We start from the raw sequence: 17,331 nt of genomic DNA, 5'->3' as shown, positions 1-17,331 counted from the left end.
CATCAAGTTCTAGAGCAAACTTGTGAAGGGCCCATAGCTAGCTGGGGGTGGACCCCAGCCTGAAGCCCCGGTCTCCCTGGCTGTAGGTTCAGCGCGGCCTCCTGTGGACCTGCTTGGAGATGGAGCCAGGGAGACATTGGCTTTGCTTTCCAGACGCCCTGCCTACAGGGCAGAAGGCTGCCTGGGAGAAGGGTTAGGATGGACACAGCGGAGGAGAGAAGCTCTGACTGACGGGCTGGGGGTGCTGGGAGGGCGGGGCCTTGCTGGGGTCGGGGCGGTACTTTGGAGCCGGGCCCCGCGAAAGGAAGGGCGCGCCGAAGCAGAGAGAGTGGGGCCTGGGCGTGGAGGCCGTCCAAACGTGGGGCATCTGTGAGTGAAGACAAGACAGTGGGAAGCAGATTGAGGCCCAGCCAGCTTGCAAAGCCTCGGCTGTGCACCCTCAGCCTCCCCTGCAGAGCCAGGCTCGCCCTCTGAGCAGGAGAGTCACCTTTAAAGAAGCCTACCATGGAGGACCCTGTGGACAGTCTCAGACCCTGAGGTCATGTGAGGGCAAACCGTGGCTGCACCAACCCCCTGGCTGCACCCCAGGGGTCACCTCTCCCCTCCCAGCCCTGTCCCTCTCTGCCCTCTTTCTCCTGGCCAGACCTCCTGCCCCAACCCACTGTGATCCTTCCTTTAGCGGAAAGAAGAGAGAAACTTGCTTGTTAAGAGGGTAAAGTGACTGAGGAGAGGAAAACAATCAAAGGAAGAGAGGTGGTTGCCACGGAAACTCTCAAGTGGAAGCAGAAACTTCCAGGAGCAAGAGGGAGGAGGAAAGCAGACCTAGTAGCTGAGGGCCGGGGAAGGGGATGGCAGGGGCAGGCCTGGCCCAGGCTAGCCTGGAGCGCCCCCCTGCCCAACACCCCCCAGCCAGCCGGGCAGTGCTGGGCATGTGCGCCCGGGAGCAGGAGGGCCGCCCAGTTTCTCCCAAGTCTGGGTGGGAGGTGCCTGGTACCAGAGTGATGTAAGCATCTTGTGGCCTGAGAAGGAGTCTGTGTTGTGTGGCCACATCCCTGCATGGTTCAGAGCTGCCGGTTACACTTTGCCTAGAGGAGCCCAAGGGTTTTCTGCAGGTCTTTGCATGATGTCTCATGCCACTGTCCTAACATGCAAAAGTGACGCGGCCCAGGACTGGACAGTTTACAAGGCATCTTCCCACGTGTTGCCTCATGCAAGTGCCGTGACAGTCCTGGGAGAACGGTATTCATATCCTACAGATGGGGGAGATGAGGCCCAGAGAGGTTAAGGGACTTTGCCCCAGTCACACAGCTGGGGACGCCCACGGGTAGAATCACAACCCCTGAGCTGTTGGACCTTACAGCCCTGAGCTGTCCCTGCCTCTCTGCTGCTTTGTGTTTTTGGTGGGTAGCTCTGCCTGGAGCTGTGTGCTCCCTGGAGCCTCTAGACCCTTCTCAGCCCTCACTCCAGGAGCAATTCCTCTGGGGCACTGCCATTTTCTTCCCGAATAATCCCAGGGAAGTTGCTTCTTTCTGAGGCTTGATTTCCCCATCCATAAAATAGGCATAATAGTACCTTCTGCTTCTAAAGTTTGTTGTGGGTGAGACAGTTCAAGTCAAGCACTGGGTACAGCGCCAGCACAGAGGCTACCCTCAGAAATCTCCACTGGCCTCGTCTGAACCTGGCAAGCACCCAGTGGGGTAGGCAAGGCTGGGCTGCAGTCCCCCTGTATTTCAGAGAAGTTTCTTCATGTGTGAAGCGGGTCTGATGGGTTCCTGTCTTGCCTGGGGAGTCGGAGAGGGAGATTAGTAAGATCATGGCTGTGGAGCCTCTGGAAACCACTGAGGCTGGTTGGGGGAAGCACCAGCGTCTCCTACCAGCCCTAAGACTGGCCACTAGGGTCCCAGTGGGCACCGGACATCTGAGCCTGCATTCTCCCTGCCAAGCTTCCCTGCCACAGGGGAGGAGGGAGGGGAGAGGAGTTGGACCCCTGCCCAGTTAGCCCTGAGTGTGAGGCTCGGACCTGCTCAAGGTTTGGGTCTGAAAAGGAGCCCTCGGAATCCGTGGCAGCCTTGTGGGCCTGCTCCCGCATCGGAGCCAAGCCTTCGATTTCTCCAGGGAGAGGCCTGGCGAGCCAAATGCATTATTAAATGGCAGAAAGGCAGCACGCTGCACGTGAAAGATAATGGGGGAAATTTATTGAATGGGCTATCAATCACAGAATGAAAACACAAAACCTATGGGGAGGAGAATTAAGTACTGAGCTGTGACTGGTTTGGGGTGGGGCCGGAGGCCATGTGGCCCCATTTTGCTGTAAGCCCTGGAGCGTCATGGTATACTGAGGCCCAGAGGTCTGGGGGCTCCAACGCCGATGACGCCCTCCCCCTCCCCCTGATTGACAGTGACCATGTGTCAGAGCCGGCCGGGGCACTGGGGTTACGACGGTGAGCCAGGCAGACGGGACCTGACCCTCGGGGGAGCAGTGTGCCAGGAGAGACAGACGTGAGATGACTCATCAAAAAATAGATGTCATGGCACAATGCGATGGGCTCCCTGGAGGAAAGGTGCAGGGGCCTGGAGAAAATGACCCAGGAAGCAGCGAGTTTGGAGAGGGAAGGGGGAGGCGTTCTCTGGAAGGGAAGAGTGGGTCCCCACTCTGAGTAGACCAGGGGGCTCAGGACAGCCCGGATGGGGGCAGGGGGGAAGGGGTAGCCATGGGAGGTGAATGAGCCAGAAAGAGTGTCCAAAGGCCAGGAAGGCCAAGGTGGCTGGGAGAGAGGGCAGTTTTGAAAATGCTCACTCTGGCTGCTTTGTGGAAAATAGACTCAGGAGGGCCAGAGAGGATCTGGGGGGACCAGGTAGGGGCTGTGAGAGTCCCCAAAGCTAGAGGTGGCAGTGACCTGGATGCAGGTAGTGACGCTGAAGAGGACAGAGGTGGACAGACTCAAGCTAGAATTTGGAGCTATAGCAATAAGCCACTTCACAGGGGGGCTGGGAGCCTGGGAAGCCTGCCCCATGTCCTGTGTCCTAGGAGTGGGAACGGCGGGTGCAAAGCCACGAAGGAGAGAAGTGGTGGGAGGCCGGGACCAGTGCGGCTGAGGAGGGGTAGGTGTAGGGAGTGCTGAGAGGTGAGGTCGGGGAGGGGCCTGGGGCAGCACCTACTGACCACGCCCCTGACCGCACCCCCCCGCCCGCTGGGACTGGAAGCCAAGGCCCTGGCCGTGCTGCTACAGGTCACCTTTTTTACAAATGGCTCTGTCTTCTTGGTGTCTGAAAAGGGGCTAGCAGGTGAATTACCTGAGGACAGGTAAGGGGAGACCATTTGTGGCAGCCCAGGGTCATCATCAAGAGCTAAGCTGCGTGAGATCGAGTCCTGGCAGTTTTCTATGCCTGTGAAATGAGAGAGTAACGATGTCCATCTCTTAGGATTGGGATAAGGACTTGCTGAATTAATATGGCCCGGCAGAGAGTAAATGACTATAATGGAGTTAATAACTGTGTCCTGTGTGACCTTAGGCAAGGCTTTCCCCTCTCTGGGCCTCGGTTTCTCCAGGCCGGTCTTTGCAAACACTTTGGGCGAAAGCTCTCTGATCTCATTATGCCGGCAGTATCCAGCTCCTGAGGACGGCCAAGCTGGCAGTGATGCCTCCGATGGGACTGCGTCCCTTCCAGCCTGTAAGAAGACACCAGGCCTATCGGGGCTGTAAGGGGATATTTTAATCAGCCCAGGACCCGGTGAGGTCAGAGGGCACAGAGACCAGGACAAAGGGGGCCAGTCAGGGCTGCTGCCTGGCCTGAACTGACCTTCTGGGCCCCAGAATCTAGACTGCATTTGGGGGGCCCAGAGAGGGAGGTGGAAGCGGGGAGTTTCATCATGGGACGGGGCCAAACTAGCCTCTTTTCTGAGCCTCAGTTTGCCTGTCTGTACTGTGAGAATGGGAACCCCTGCCTGCTTGCCACACACAAGTGCCGAGAAAGGCAAGAGGCTGCAGTTTGTAAAAGACTGGTAACCCTGTCAGGAGCTAGACTCCCAGAAGCCTCCATGCAGAGCCAGGGGCCCTGAGAGAGAGCAGTAGGTAGGCCAGTGTGGGCAGTGTGGGCCCAACCCCTGCTGGTTAAAATGCAGATTCCTTGGTTCTTCCCAGGCCAGCTAAACCAGACTCTCCCTGGTGGGCCTGGGCATCTGCATTTTAACATGCTCCCCAGGGGACTGAAGTGCCTTCAAGTCTGAGAACTGAGGTTCTGCTCCACCCGCTTTGCACCGCTGGGAACGGGGCAGAGAGGGGGTGGGCAAGGCTTGTGTAAGTCACTCAGCAGACTGGGACCCTGTGCCAGGCCACTCTGGGGTCTTCGGGGGGCACATCCCCGGAGCCCTGGGAGTCCTAGGCTGGGCCTCCTCATGGTTGGTCCTGCCAGGGCCAAGAACGCTTTTCCCCAGGGCTCTGCAGCCCGGCAGGGGGCAGCACCGGCCAGCATCTCCCGAGGGCTCCAGGCTGCTCTGTGGGCCTGGCCCGGTAGGGCATGGAAGGAGCCCACCCTAGGGCTTGAGTGGGAAGGCAGGTCTGTACATGCACAGGAGGCTGTGTAAGGGGGTGGGTACGAGAGAGAGGGGCACCAGGAGGACACAAGAAACACGAAGTCAGAGAGAGCAGGCCCAGAAAATTCTGAAGCTGCCTTGCAATTTCCTGGGGCAGAGGCTACAGGGCAAGAGAAGGCTGAGGTGTTAGAGGGGCTGTGTTAAGGACTCTGTAACCCAGGCTGCTTCCCTAGGGCCCTCAGTGGGACTGGGATCAACTCAGGGCCCCTTCCCATGTCCTCCGGGCTTTCTAATAAAGGCCAGCCAGAGGCCAACCCCCCCACCCCCAAGCCCTGGCATTTTAGCCAGCAGGGATGTGGGGTGGGGCTGAAGCCCAGACTCCGGCGCCAGCTCTCCTGCTGGCTTCTCCTTACTTGTGCCTGTAACAGCTTCATTTGCTGCTGGAAACTGAGAGAGTAGCTGGGGGTGTCTGGGTTACCCTGGGCAAGTCACAAGCCCTCTGAGCCATGAGTAGACAGTAGGATGACCACTAGATCCCTAAAGGTCTCCTGTAAGTCCTAGTTGTGGGAAGGCATCTTCACTTTCAGACTTAATGAGGACAGGGGGCCAGTTCAGTAGTGAGCTCCCTGTCCTCCAGGGTATGCCAGATGAGGCTGGATGAATTTCGCCTCCTCTTAGGCCTTTGCCTGTGGTCCTGGACCATCCCCGCTCCACACTGTGCTAATCATTAATTACCAGGAGAGCCCCACCTGGGGAAAGGGGCAAGTCCCTAACCATAGGGGGAACAGGGGTGATTTCCAGGATGACCTTGAACTTGTTTTCCTTGGCCCCAAACTTTCAGCTACTTCCTGTTTGAGCAGGCACAAAAATTCTAGGGCCCCAGCCCTTCCTCCTCCCCCGTGGTGGAATTTCCAGACAAAATGGTGTTCCTAGGGTGGGGGCAGGGCTGGCATTGTTCTCACTCTCAAGGGGAGTTGAGGGGTGACAGGTTGCAGAAGCTACATTTAATTCTCACCTGTACAGCCTCAGGATGCCAGCTATGGGCTCTGTGGGATCTCCAGGAAAAGCCAGTAAGTGCGAGAACCATGGCACTGGCATAGCCTGCCCTCCTCTAACACCTGCTGTGGCTCCCGTGTGTGTTCCGGACTGGGCACAGTAGCTCTGAGTGTCAGTGCCCAAGGGTCCTGAAAGACCACCCAGGCAACTCCATTTTCTAGGAGGGGAAGCTGGGCCTACGAACAGGAGGGGACTTGCTCAAAGGCACACAGCAGAGCAAAGGCATTTATTCATCCATTCATTTCTTCTGCGCCAGCTCTTGCATAGAGTCAGGACTTACGTCCTGACCTCCCGACCAGCCCCAGGCTGCTGCTTGAAAGTAAACTCTGTAGCTCGTTGTCCACATGTCACATGGAGGAAACCCAGGCCCAGAGAGGTGAAGTCCCTTGCCCCTGGTTCCCTTCTTTAAAAAAAGAAGTGGGCGGGGGGGCTTCCCTGGTGGTGCAGTGGTTGAGAGTCCACCTGCCGATGCAGGGGACACGGGTTCGTGCCCCGGTCTGGGAAGATCCCACATGCCGCGGAGCTGCTGGGCCCGTGAGCCATGGCCGCTGAGCCTGCGCGTCCGGAGCCTGTGCTCCGCAACGGGAGAGGCCACAACAGTGAGAGGCCCGCGTACCGCAAAAAAAAAAAAAAAAAAAAAAAAGGAAGGGGGGCTTTGAGCCCAGCTCCCTTCATTCACCTCATTCATCAAATGTTCATTGAGCGCTGCTGTGCACACTAGGGACATACCTGGGACAGGACTAACAAGGCCCCTGCCCTCATTAAAGTTTGGGGGAAGAAAATTAGTGAACAGCTGAATGCACAGATAAGATGGTTTCAGGAAACGATAAGTAGAAGAAGATAAAACAAGGCAGTGGGATAGGGTGTGGGGATTGGGGCAGAGGTACGTGCGATAAGGTGGCCAGGGAGGCCTCAGAGGATGTGATATTTGAGCTGAGGCCTGAATGGAAGGAAGGAGCTGACATCTGAAGGTCTGGGGTAAGTGTGTGAGGTAGAAGAACAGGATATGCCAAGGCCCTGACGTGGGGCCATGTGTTGTCACCTTAAAGGATTAGAAGGGTATCCAGTCTCATCTATAACCATCTTAGCCAGTGGTTCCTCAAGAAACCTGCTAGGAAACTCTGAATGCTCTCACTGTAGTTCATGGGCATCTAGCTTAGCCCCACCCCTGCAGGCCTGCCTCATGGAGCCAGCCTCCTTTCAGTTGCAGAGTGAGGATCAGAGAGGGCTGTGACTTATTCAAAGTCACACAGCCACACAGCAGCAGAGCTAGGCCTGGAGCCCCGATCCTCTGCCTCCTTGGCCAGGGTTCCCTCCTTTGACCACTTTACTTCTCCCCTTTGGAGGGGCTGTCTGGGCCTCACCCCTACTTGGATCTATCTCCCCATCTCTACTCCCTGATCTCACCCTTACATACCCCATATAGCCTGCTCCCCAGTCCCCCTCCTCATCCTCTGTTCCAGCCTCACAGTTCTATATGCTGCCCCCAGTATTTACCTTGCTGGTTTCCATCTTTGGGTCTTTGCTCATGCTGCCTGCTCCTCCTCTGCTCTCTACTCAGTCAACTCCTACTTAGCCTTCTAGCGCAGTACCAATGACTCTTCCTCCAGGCAGTCTTCCAGGATTTCTCCCTCTTCCAAATTCCCTCAGTGCTGACTCCAGATCAGATGGACTCAGCCACTTTTCCCAAACACTGTTGCTATCTCTCCCAGTCAGTCTTACTGAGAGCCTGCTCTGGGCCAGTAACTGTGCTGACCAGCTCTGGCTGTTCTGCTCTCAAGGAGCCCGCAGATTGGTGAGAAAATAAATAGCCTGGAGGGGCAGATGTGAGCCAGTTTGTCCACAGGGCTTTGACTCACTATGCTATTTGACCTTCCACAGCCTCACAAAGTGTAAGTATCATCATGCCTACTCCATAGTTGAGGAAACAGAGGCACAGAGACGTAAAGGTACTAGGCTGAGGTCACGCAGCCAAGAAGTGCTGATTCCTCACTCCAAATCCCATACTCTTTCAGCTCCCTGCCAAGATGGAAGCTTCCTAGGAGCTGGCTACTGGGCTGGTTCATCTGTCCTCTTCAGTGGGATCTGCAGGGGTGGAGCAAGACCCCTCCCCCCAGAGCCCAGGCCAGTGCCAACCACGAAGTGGTTCACAGATGACCAGGCAGGCCTGCCTGGGAAGGGAGGGGGCTCTCTGACCTCACCCTGGCACCATATGCCACCCCCTCCTGTCGCCCAGTGGGTGTGGAGCTCTCTGGCCCCATCAGCTGGACGGGGAGGAAGGAAGCTGGAGACCTGGAGCCTCGGCCCCAGGCTGGGCTGGGAGAAAGAGGAGCTGTGGGCCCACCTGGAGCTTGGCAGCGTTTCTGGGTCAGGGCAGGAGAGGAAGTACGCAGAGAGAGTCGCTCCAGGCCAGGCCATCTGGGCTGAAATGCCGGCTGCTAGGGTGGGGGTAAGAGGGGGGGTCTGGGGCTCAGCCTGGAGAGTGGATCCCTGCCTCTGCCAGCCACAGGATTGGAGCCCCGAGCTTCGGAGCAGTGGGAGTGGAAGGCTGGGCACCTGTGGCCAGAACGCATCAGGCATCTGGGAGGGGTGGTCCAGGTAACTGAAAGGGAAAGGGGGTCTTGGCATCTCTGTTTAAGTCCCGTGGTGGACTGACCCCCAACTCTCATGTGTGACCTCGGGGGAGTCCCTCCCTCCCTCCCATGGCCTCACTGCCCCATCTGCTGGGAGTGATCGTGCTCCACCCTGACTGCTGGGGTGGGAGGGGCAATCAGACCCTCCATGTTTGGAGAATTGATGCCAGATCCCGGCTTGCGATGAAGCAGGCAGGCTCCTCTGGCCAAGTGGCTGTCCTATAGGGCCCTAGCTTCCCTGGTCCCATCACCTGCTCTGAAGTGTCCTAAACCTGACCTTCCAGGATTTTAGTGACAGGCTGTTGTCATGTCTGAGGGAGATATAGCCTCTTCTCTGGGCTTCTGGAGGGCAGGAGGTGGTGGTTTGGGACTGGAGGAAGTTTCTAGATCCTGATGGGATCCATGGAGGTGAGTGGGGCAGAGATAACTCGTCTTTATTTAACATGTGAAACCTCAGGCCCAGAGATGTCAAGGGCTTCCTTTGAGTTACGCAGTGCCCAAAGAAACAATGACCCCGCCCACTGGCCTTCCACCCTATTAGAGCCCTGCCTCTCCCGAGGGTTCACCCTCAGCCCAGTTTTGGGTGACTTGATTTCAGAAAAACACTCACATACCCCGAGGCTCTGTCTGTGTGTGTTCCAGTGTCCACGCTTGATTGCTTCCATAGTTTCGCCTGTGTTAACAGGGGCAGGGCCCTCTAAGCCCGGGATCATCGAGGCCCTGAGTGGGCCATTTTCTGTGAAGGATGTCATTAAATTTGTTGATGGCTTTAGGAAGTCCAGGGGCTGGTGGAGGTGGTGGACACCTAGTTGGGCCGCGAGCACTCGAGCTTGACCTCTCGGGCTTGTCTCCCCCTTCCGCCATGTCGGAGATCCCCCGCTCCAGCCCGCCCCATCTGAATGAAGGTCCTATACATGGTCCAACCTCATTCCCGGATGAACAGTGGACACAGGAAGCCGTCATTGCCTGCCAGACAGGCCACCTCCCATGGCAGAGGCCCATGACCTTAACCGTGAATGTCCCCCGCAGCACTCCTACCCACACCCTGCCCAGGGCTCCAGCGACTCAAAGCTTGAGACCAGCCTGGGAGGCGGATGTGTGCAGGGCTGCCTAGCTGGGGACTTCCCCTGGTCGCCACTGCCCAGCCTCGTCCCGACAGGAAACCTGACAGGTCTGAGCCCTCCAGACATGCATTGTGTGGAGCCTGGTGGGCTCCAGTGTTTCCCCTGTCAGGACTCCATCCCTTCTCACCTCCTCCTGTTCCTTGTCAAAGCTGGCTTTTAAGGAAAGTTCCAGGCTGTTGCCCCTCCTCCATCTCTGCATTATTAAGTCCTGCTCAATCTTAAGACCTTTGCTCTTTCCAGCCTGCCTGAGTTCAAATCCTGACTCCTAGTGCAAGCGGTGTGACCTTAGGGAAATTACTTACCCTCTCTGTGCCCCCAATATTTTCTGTAAAATGAAGGTGGTGACCATCTGTCTCATAAGTTAAATGAGATAATGTGCATAGATAATGCAGACAGTAAATGCTGAATACAGTTTATTGCTATTAAATCCAAACTTCACTCTCTGACAGCCTTTTCGAGGCCAAACTTGTAACCTTCCTATGTTAGAGGTCTTGGATTCTCTGGTCCCCTCTAGGCGTGAGCATCTCTCCTCTCTGAGTGGAGTCTTGTATTAGATAATGTTCATTATAGCTGTTGTTTTCCTCCTGCACAAAAATGGCCCTTCTGGAAAGGTCAGGCCCTTCTGCTTTGCGCGAAGCTGAAGAAATGGGTGATCTGACTTTACACTGGAGGAAACACTGTCCTGGATGGGCAATTTACGGCTTTTCAAGGGTTATTCTGACTATATGCTTTTTTTGCTCCTTCCTCACTGACTGTAAACCTAACAGATGTGAGACTGCACTGGGCTGGACCCCTCCCTGCATCTGACCCCTCCTGACCCAGCCCTGGCCTGGCCTCTGGTTTACCTGGACTTCCAGCCCAACAGGGTATAATTCTCCAGACCTCTGGATGCTGATGATCCTCTGCCTGCAGGGAAATTCTTTGGGTCCATCCCTCTCTGGTCTTCTCCTGTGTCCTCATTGTTCAAACCTAACTGGTTGGGTGTGGCGGGGATGGCACGTGTCTCTGTTGGGGGCTGAGGCTTCTTTAAAGAGGTGAAGTTTGAGCTGGGTCCTGAGGGGTAAGGAGTTCACCAGGTGGGTGCAGGAGGAAGAGCTTCATGGCAGCCATCTGGCCATCAGGGCAGAGGCTGGAGCCTTAGGGGGCTGAGAGCAGATAGATCAGGGTGCATGGAGTGGGTAGGGGCACAGAGGGGCTGGCTGCTTTGTGACAGAGTTTGGTCCTTTTCGGTACTCTGAGAGTTCACCTTTGGGGGCTTTTGAGGGACACTGAAGGTGGTGGTGGGGTTGGGTGGGATCTGATTTAGCTAGTCTCCAGGTACTTGCTAAACAGGCATATTTTCAGGCCCCATCCAGACCCACCGAATCAAGAGTCTTGGAGGAACCCCAGAAATACGCATGTTCAGTGAGCTGGGGCCATTTGGAGGCTGAGGGGCATGGAGGCGACAGCCTTGATCCTCACGCAAAGCATCACGTAGGGGAGGTGGGAGCTGGGCCTATTCAGGAGACCCTCTGGAGGCAAAACTGAGCTGGGAGAACAAGACCACTGATGGGACTACCTTCCCTGCAGGGCCTGGGGTTCACAGGTCGGCAGGGCCTGGCCCTTGAAGGGGTTTGTTGCAGGAAGTGGTCGGGGTGGGGTGGGGGACATTTTCAGGTGCCCCTCCTCCAGCCTAGGCAGTCTCCGGAAGGGGGGCTGCTTCTGTTTGAAGGGAGGAGGCCACAGGGGCAGCGGGAGGAGGTGGGTGGCTTGCTCCACAGCGGGATTGATTCCAGATGCTCTGCTGGGTGTGCAGGGAGCAGCCTTTGTCTGCCTGCCCATCCCAGGGGTCCTGGACCTCCTTTTCTACCTCCCACCCTGTCCCTTTCCTACTCAGCCCTCCAGCTGGTACCGTGGAGATGTTCAGCTTGGGTGGTTGGCAATGCCCACCCCATCCGAAGGCCAGAAATGCAAAAGCTTCTTCTTCTTCATTAGCTGACCCTCCCTCCACAAGGCAGATAGGTTAGGAGTCTGTAACTTCTCCTTGTAGGCGGGGAAACTGAGGCACAGAGAACGACTTGAGAATCCCAAGCATAAACAGAGTCTGTGCCAGACCTCTGGAACCCAACTGTGTTTACAGATGAGATGCTGAGGTCCTGGCTGCTTTCCCTTCCCTCTACACACACTCAGCTAAATCTGCTAGTTGGGGACCTCAGGCTAAGACCACTTGTCCCAGCCTTAATCAGCTTGATCACTTGATCAGTGTCTTGTCTCCTTCATGGAAGTCTAGGACCTGGCCAATCAGGGAGTTCCTGCTTTGGGGAGGAAACTGGGCCAGGTGAAGTCCAGGCCCTGGGAACAGGATTCTTGTCCCCACCCTGAGCTAGACTTCCTGGGAGTCCTCCTCCCCCCAAAACTGGTGGGCCTGGCTTCGGAGGTTATTCTTTCTGGAAGTGCCAAGTTGTGGGTAGGTGGCTGCGGGAGCCCCAGCTGAATGGGGAGGCTCTGAACTGGGTTCTTGTGTTCCGGAGGAGGCTCGCTAAGAGGGCTCACAGCTTGCCTCTGGATGGAGGAATTGGGTACTACTTTTCCCAGGGGCCTCTGCACTTGTAAAAGAGGCCCCTGGTAATGTCTGCTACTGAAAATGAGCTAGAGCAGTGCTTAACCCAAAGGAGGCTAATGGGGTCCTTGCAGGCCCTGTGGTTTTCCATCTTCCCCAGGGATTGGCCAGAGCTCTGGGGAGAGGGGCCAGGGGAGTTGATAGCTTCTGACAACCCAGACTGGGTTTGGAGGAGCAATACCCCTCCTGCCCCTCCCCCCTAGTCCTGGGAAGGCGCCTGGCTTCCAGCTGTGATCCAGGCTTCTGACCTGGGGGCCCTCCCCTCTGGCTGAGGGAGCAAGGGAGGGGGTCCCCTTTGTGAGGTGCAAAACCTGGTCTGGATTCTTGCCGACTGCCCCGCCCCCTCCAGGGCCACACCTTTTCAGCTGTGCTGGAGGAGAACATCCAGACTCCTTCAGGACCCACACGTGACTCTCCCACCAACACATCCTTAAGACTACTTGTCAGAACCCTGGCTAAGACCCTTTGCCTCTGCCGCTGAGGCAAGTCAGACCTCCTGTCAGGGCCTCCGTTTCCCCTTCTGTACTCGAAGGGATGGAACTGAGGCAGGTGGTTGTCAGAATAATTTAAAAAATAAACGCTGCTGCAGAGGCTGGCAGGTAGAGAGAGATACCGCAGCCAGTGGCCAGGGTGGTCAGGGAAGGCTGGAGGAGGTGGGCTCTAGAGCAACAGACTTTGGCCAGGCAGAGAAGTCAGTAGGAGGCCAGTCCCTGCTGGGAGTAAAGAGGAGTGAGAAGTAGTGGGGCGGGGGAGTGGAGGTGAGGCTGGGAGGTAGTTTGATTGAGGATAGATCGCTGGAGTCTCAAATACCAAAGAAGATTCTCTGGACTTGGGGCTTTTGGACTCTGGGAGCCATGGATGGTTCTTGAGCTGGGGGAGTGCGTGACTCGGAGAAAGCTTTCAGCAGGATGCGATAGAGGGAGCTGGCACCCTCCCTTCTCTAGCCTTGGTTTCCTCTCCCTACAGTGGGGTAGGGAGAGTTCTGCCCTGCCTGCAGTCCTGCTAGAACTGCTGTAAATGCCCAGCAGGAGGGAGACCTCACAGCATCTGAGGTGTTTCATTTGGAGGAGGGTTTAGATCAAAGGGGCAAAAAGTTCTGATTTGGCGAAGACCCGCGGGATACACAGGTGTTCATTTTGTTCTCTCTACTTTTTCTGTGCTTGAAATATACACCCTAATTGTAAATATATAAAGGTAATATGCGTATCAAACGGGACGATTTTTAAAGAACAGGCGAGTATCCTGCGTGAAAGAGAAGTCTTTCTACCTGCCGGGGCCGGGGGCATGCTGGACGGTGTGTTTGCGGATCGACACGCAGCCCAGTGAGCCTGGGGAGGAAACCGGCCCTGCGGCACCGGCCTCATTCGGACCCTAATCGAGGGTTCCCGGTTCGGAAGCACGGTGCCCTCCTGGTCGCCTTGCCTGCGCCCTGCCCAGTGCCAGGGAGCGCCCATACGCGGGTGTGCACTGCCTATACCCGCCGGCGGGGTGGGACGCCGCGTGCGCCCGGAGGTCGGGCTCTCAGGCGCGGGGGGAGGGCGGTGGCCGTCCTGGGGACCTGCCTGGGGTCCCGGGCACTCCGGCCCGCCTGGCCTCGCCGACTCCAGGCCGGGATTTCTCCCGCACTGACTTTCCGGGCCCGTGCCAGTCCGGCCTCCCGGTCCCCGGCCCCCGCGGCGGGGCCGGCTGCTCCAGGGAGGGCGGGAGGAGGAGGAGGAGTTTGCGCGACTTTGTGGGGCAGCCTCGGCCTCGGCGGCGGCCGCAGCGGCACGCGGGAGAACGCGAGGACGCCCGCCGGGCCGGCCGGAGCGGGCGATGGGGCCCGTGTGAGCGCGCCCAGGCCCGGCCCGGTGCCCGGCGGGCGGCAGCATGTCCGCGGGCGGCGCCAGGAAGAGCACCGGGAGGCCCTCCTACTACTACCGGCTGCTGAGGCGGCCCCGGCTGCAGCGACAGAGGAGCCGCTCCCGCAGCCGGACCCGGCCCGCCAGGGGTAGGCGCCACCCCGACCCCTGACCCCAGGCCCTCCCTAGCGCCGGATCACCGCCTGATGCCCTGGGATGCCTGCGACCCTGGGTCCTCCTGCTGTCTATTTACCCCGGACCCTCTCAGCCGCCCCTTCTGGTTGCCCGGAACTGGGTCTGCTTGTTTCCCACTCCCCCCAGCTTCTCCTCATCCTCCACCCTGGTGGGGAAACTGAGGCTCCGGTGTCTCCTCTTGCCAAGGGCAGGCAAAGGGGCGATCGCAGTTCAGCTTCTTTCTTCCACCTCTCAGTTTTGACCACCGTGCCTCAGTTTACTCAGCAGCGGGGGGGATCATCATCCTGAGCGATCTGGCTTTCCTCCCCTTGCCTGCACTGCCCTGGCCTCTCAGCTTACCTCCCCCCAACTCCCTCTTCGCTCCTCTGGGACTTAAGTGGACTCCCCCGCCTCTTGGGTGGAGGGACACGTGGGTGGACCTCAGGGGGTCCTATCCCAGGGGTCCCTGGCTCCACCGGAGTGGTGGCGGGTAACATCTGTCCAGGACGTCTCTGAGTGGGTGGGCGCCACCTCCTTTGGAATGAGTTTCTCTCTTTTCAAGGCCAGGAGGCAGGACCCGGAGGGGGAGGTGCAAGCAGCATTTTCTTTTTCCAGTAACAGGATCCTCAGCTGGAAAGGCGTGTGATCCAGGGGGCTGGGTGGGGGCCGGGACTTCCTTCCATGGCTGGCTAGGAGGTGGGGGGAGGCCCCCTGGAAGGAGGAGGGCTTCGAAGGGGCCCTGGGGAGGCTGGAGTCCCTGGCAAAGGCTCAGGCCCACTGAGGTGCCCGTGGGTGGGAGGGAGGAAGGGGCTTGGGAGCACCTAGTGGGCACCTGGGCTGAGTTTACACCATCAGGTGATCTTGGGAATCTGGAAGGCTGGCCCGGTGCGCAGCCTGACCCAGAGGGGTTTGAGCAAATCTGTGCTTGGAATCTGGTCAAATACCCACCTCTCCGGGCACTGGTTGTGTGGCCTGGGCGCGGTAGTTGCCCCCGAACCTCAGTTTTCTCGTCAGTATGAGGATAAGTGAGGCAGGCAGGCAGTATACGTTCATTTGCTTCTCCCAGAATGGGGAAGACTTTTCCCACAGTCAGGGCTGAACAACAATGTACAGGGCTTCCTCAGGAAGTGGTGAGTTCCCTGTGCGTGGGAGGGTTCAAGCTGAGGTTGGGAATGCACACGTGTGTGCTGGGAGTTCAGTCTTTAAGGGTCTCCCAAGGCCTATGATCTCCCCCTTGCCTTTCTTGAAAAGGCCTCTGGCTACTCCCTCCCTCCAGGCTTGGCCTGGGCGATCAGAGATCTGGGCTCAAGCACTGTGACTTTGGGCAAGTCTTTTCCCTTTTCTGAGTCTCAGTTTCTTGAGCTGTAGAAGGGGGCTAGTAGTATTGATACATGGAAGATTCCGTGAGGAAATGGGTTCAGGTTGTGAGAAACGGGAGCCGTACAGATGGCCAGTTAAGCTCAGGTCACCATGAGTCCTCCTGTACCCACCCCACCCCTGCTCGATGCCCCGTGTGACCTTTCCTTCACTCTTCACCTCAGCCCAGCTCCATCCCTGTGGGCACAGAGAGGACCAGAAGTCCCCCTCCTGCTCAGCTGACTGGGCCAGAGACAATCAATACATGTCTGGCCATCGCCTGAGCCCCAGCTCCCAGGCTCGCCTGTGCAGGAGTCACTGCTTTGTGTCCCAGCCTCGAAGGAGCACCCAGCCTGCAGGGAGGGGGGAGGAGACTGTCCCTGAACAGAAGTTACATCTGGGGAAATCAGGGAGAGCTTCACAGAGTAGGTGACATTTGGACTGGGTCTCACCAGATGGGTAGAGTTTCCTTTGGCAGAGGGAGTGGTTGAATCAAATCAGAGTTCAAGCCCCCGCTCTGCACAAAGCCATCCTTTGGCCAGTTACCCCTCCAAGCCTCAGTGACCTTGTCTGGTAAATGGGGGTGGTGAGGGCAGGGTTGTTTAAAGACTGAAAGCAAAGGCATGGAAAGCTGCAAGCCCGCGCTGCCTGGGACTCGGGCCACAGTTGAGTGTGAGCTATGGATGTCCTTACTCTGGACAGAGCAGCAGCTGTGCAAAGACAGGGAGTTGGAAAACCTGTTGGGTGTGTGGGCAGAGTTCATCCTGGGGTGGCAGAGGGCCTGGGTTGGTGGAGGGGAATAGCGGGGAGCAGTGGGCCTGATAAAGGCCCTTGAGTGATGGGGAGTCATGGGTGGGGGTTGGGAGCTGCCTGGCAGGGTGAGAGGTGGAGGTACCCGGGTTGGGGGCAGCTAGAGCATCACTGACCTCCCTCCACTAAACTCCCAGATCCCTGACTCTGCCTCCAGGGCTGCCCCTCCTCCTGAGGGCAGCACACCCCCGCCCCCCAGGTGGTAACTCTGCTGGGGGAGCCACCCCGAGGCCTTGAGCTCGTCCTTTCTGACCTCACGCCTGAGTCTCCCCATCTGCAGCGGGGCTTGGTCCCATGAGGGTGACATCATCAGATCCCCAAGGAGGCGGTGGTACCCAGCATCCCAGCCCTGACTGGGCCCTTGCTCCACACCCATTCTGGCCTCTGCCACGAGCAAGGAAGGACAGTGACCGAGAACGCAGGTGTGTGTTTGTTCAGAAACAGGAAAGTGCAGGGAAGAGTTGGCTGGTGGTGGGGACGCGCAGCTGGCCCAGCCAGGGAAAGGGTTGTGACCAGACTGCCACCTCTGAGGAAGCTCCCTGCCCACCGCCCCTACTGTCCCTCTGGAGTGGTGGGAGGGGGCTCGCTGCAGACTCGAGACTAAGACTGTGCCTGGTGGGGCTGCCAGCGAGGGACAGTGTCTGCAGTCCCCCAGGTGTGACCAAAGCAGGGCAGTAAGCAAGCCTCTTCCCTTCTCTGCCCTGAGTTCTCCATCTGAAGAAAGGGCAGGGTGAATCTGTTGTTGGCAGAGGGGGGCACGAAGTTTGATGATGGCCAGAGGCAGGGTGGAAACAGTGACTTGTGCATGGCAAGGGTCATCTGGCCATTTTGCATTGTGCCTTGTGACCCTGAGTCCGCTTGAAGGCTGGGAGTGGCCCATGAATTTGAGGGGGTCCTGCCCCACAAAAGTGTGTCACCAGCCAGTTTACCTCCCCACCTACCCCCACCAAGGTCAAGAAAAGCTTTGTCTGTCTGTCTGACCTACCTGTACCCCAAGGGCGGCTGGGGAAATACAAGTCTTCTTCTTGCCCTGGATAAAGTCCACCCATTCATTCAACTAGCAAACACGTCTTGAGCACCTACTATGTGCTGGGCATGGGGATGAATTGCATAGGCTCCCAGTTCTTGACAAGCCCCCAGTTGGTTGGGGAGGCTGGCTTGTTGAGCTGCCCTGGGGCACAGAGCCCATTTGGGTGTACAGGGC

At 57.7% G+C, this 17,331-nt stretch overlaps 1 protein-coding gene across 10 annotated transcripts in view; it reads left to right on the top strand.

Moving 5' to 3' along the window:
* The window catches only part of DAB2IP (DAB2 interacting protein), a 196,770-nt gene that overhangs the window by 54,748 nt on the left and 124,691 nt on the right, over window positions 1-17,331 (top strand). For 5 of the 10 annotated variants that reach the window (XM_060100785.1, XM_060100779.1, XM_060100786.1 and 2 more), the window contains exon 1: window positions 13,804-13,936. The exons of 3 other annotated variants lie outside the window; for them this stretch is intronic. In XM_060100785.1, coding sequence (XP_059956768.1) covers window positions 13,816-13,936 — 121 coding nt within the window. In that variant the 5' untranslated portion in view covers window positions 13,804-13,815. Of the gene's footprint in view, window positions 1-13,803; window positions 13,937-17,331 lie in introns of those variants that run through there. 2 more of the 10 variants (XM_060100780.1, XM_060100777.1) reach the window with 1 other exon arrangement.

Source organism: Mesoplodon densirostris, chromosome 6 (genome assembly GCF_025265405.1).
Source record: "Mesoplodon densirostris isolate mMesDen1 chromosome 6, mMesDen1 primary haplotype, whole genome shotgun sequence".
NCBI classification, from domain to species: domain Eukaryota; kingdom Metazoa; phylum Chordata; class Mammalia; order Artiodactyla; family Ziphiidae; genus Mesoplodon; species Mesoplodon densirostris.
The sequence above is the reverse complement of the archived record's forward strand: the minus strand, read 5'-3'. Positions and strand labels throughout refer to the sequence as shown.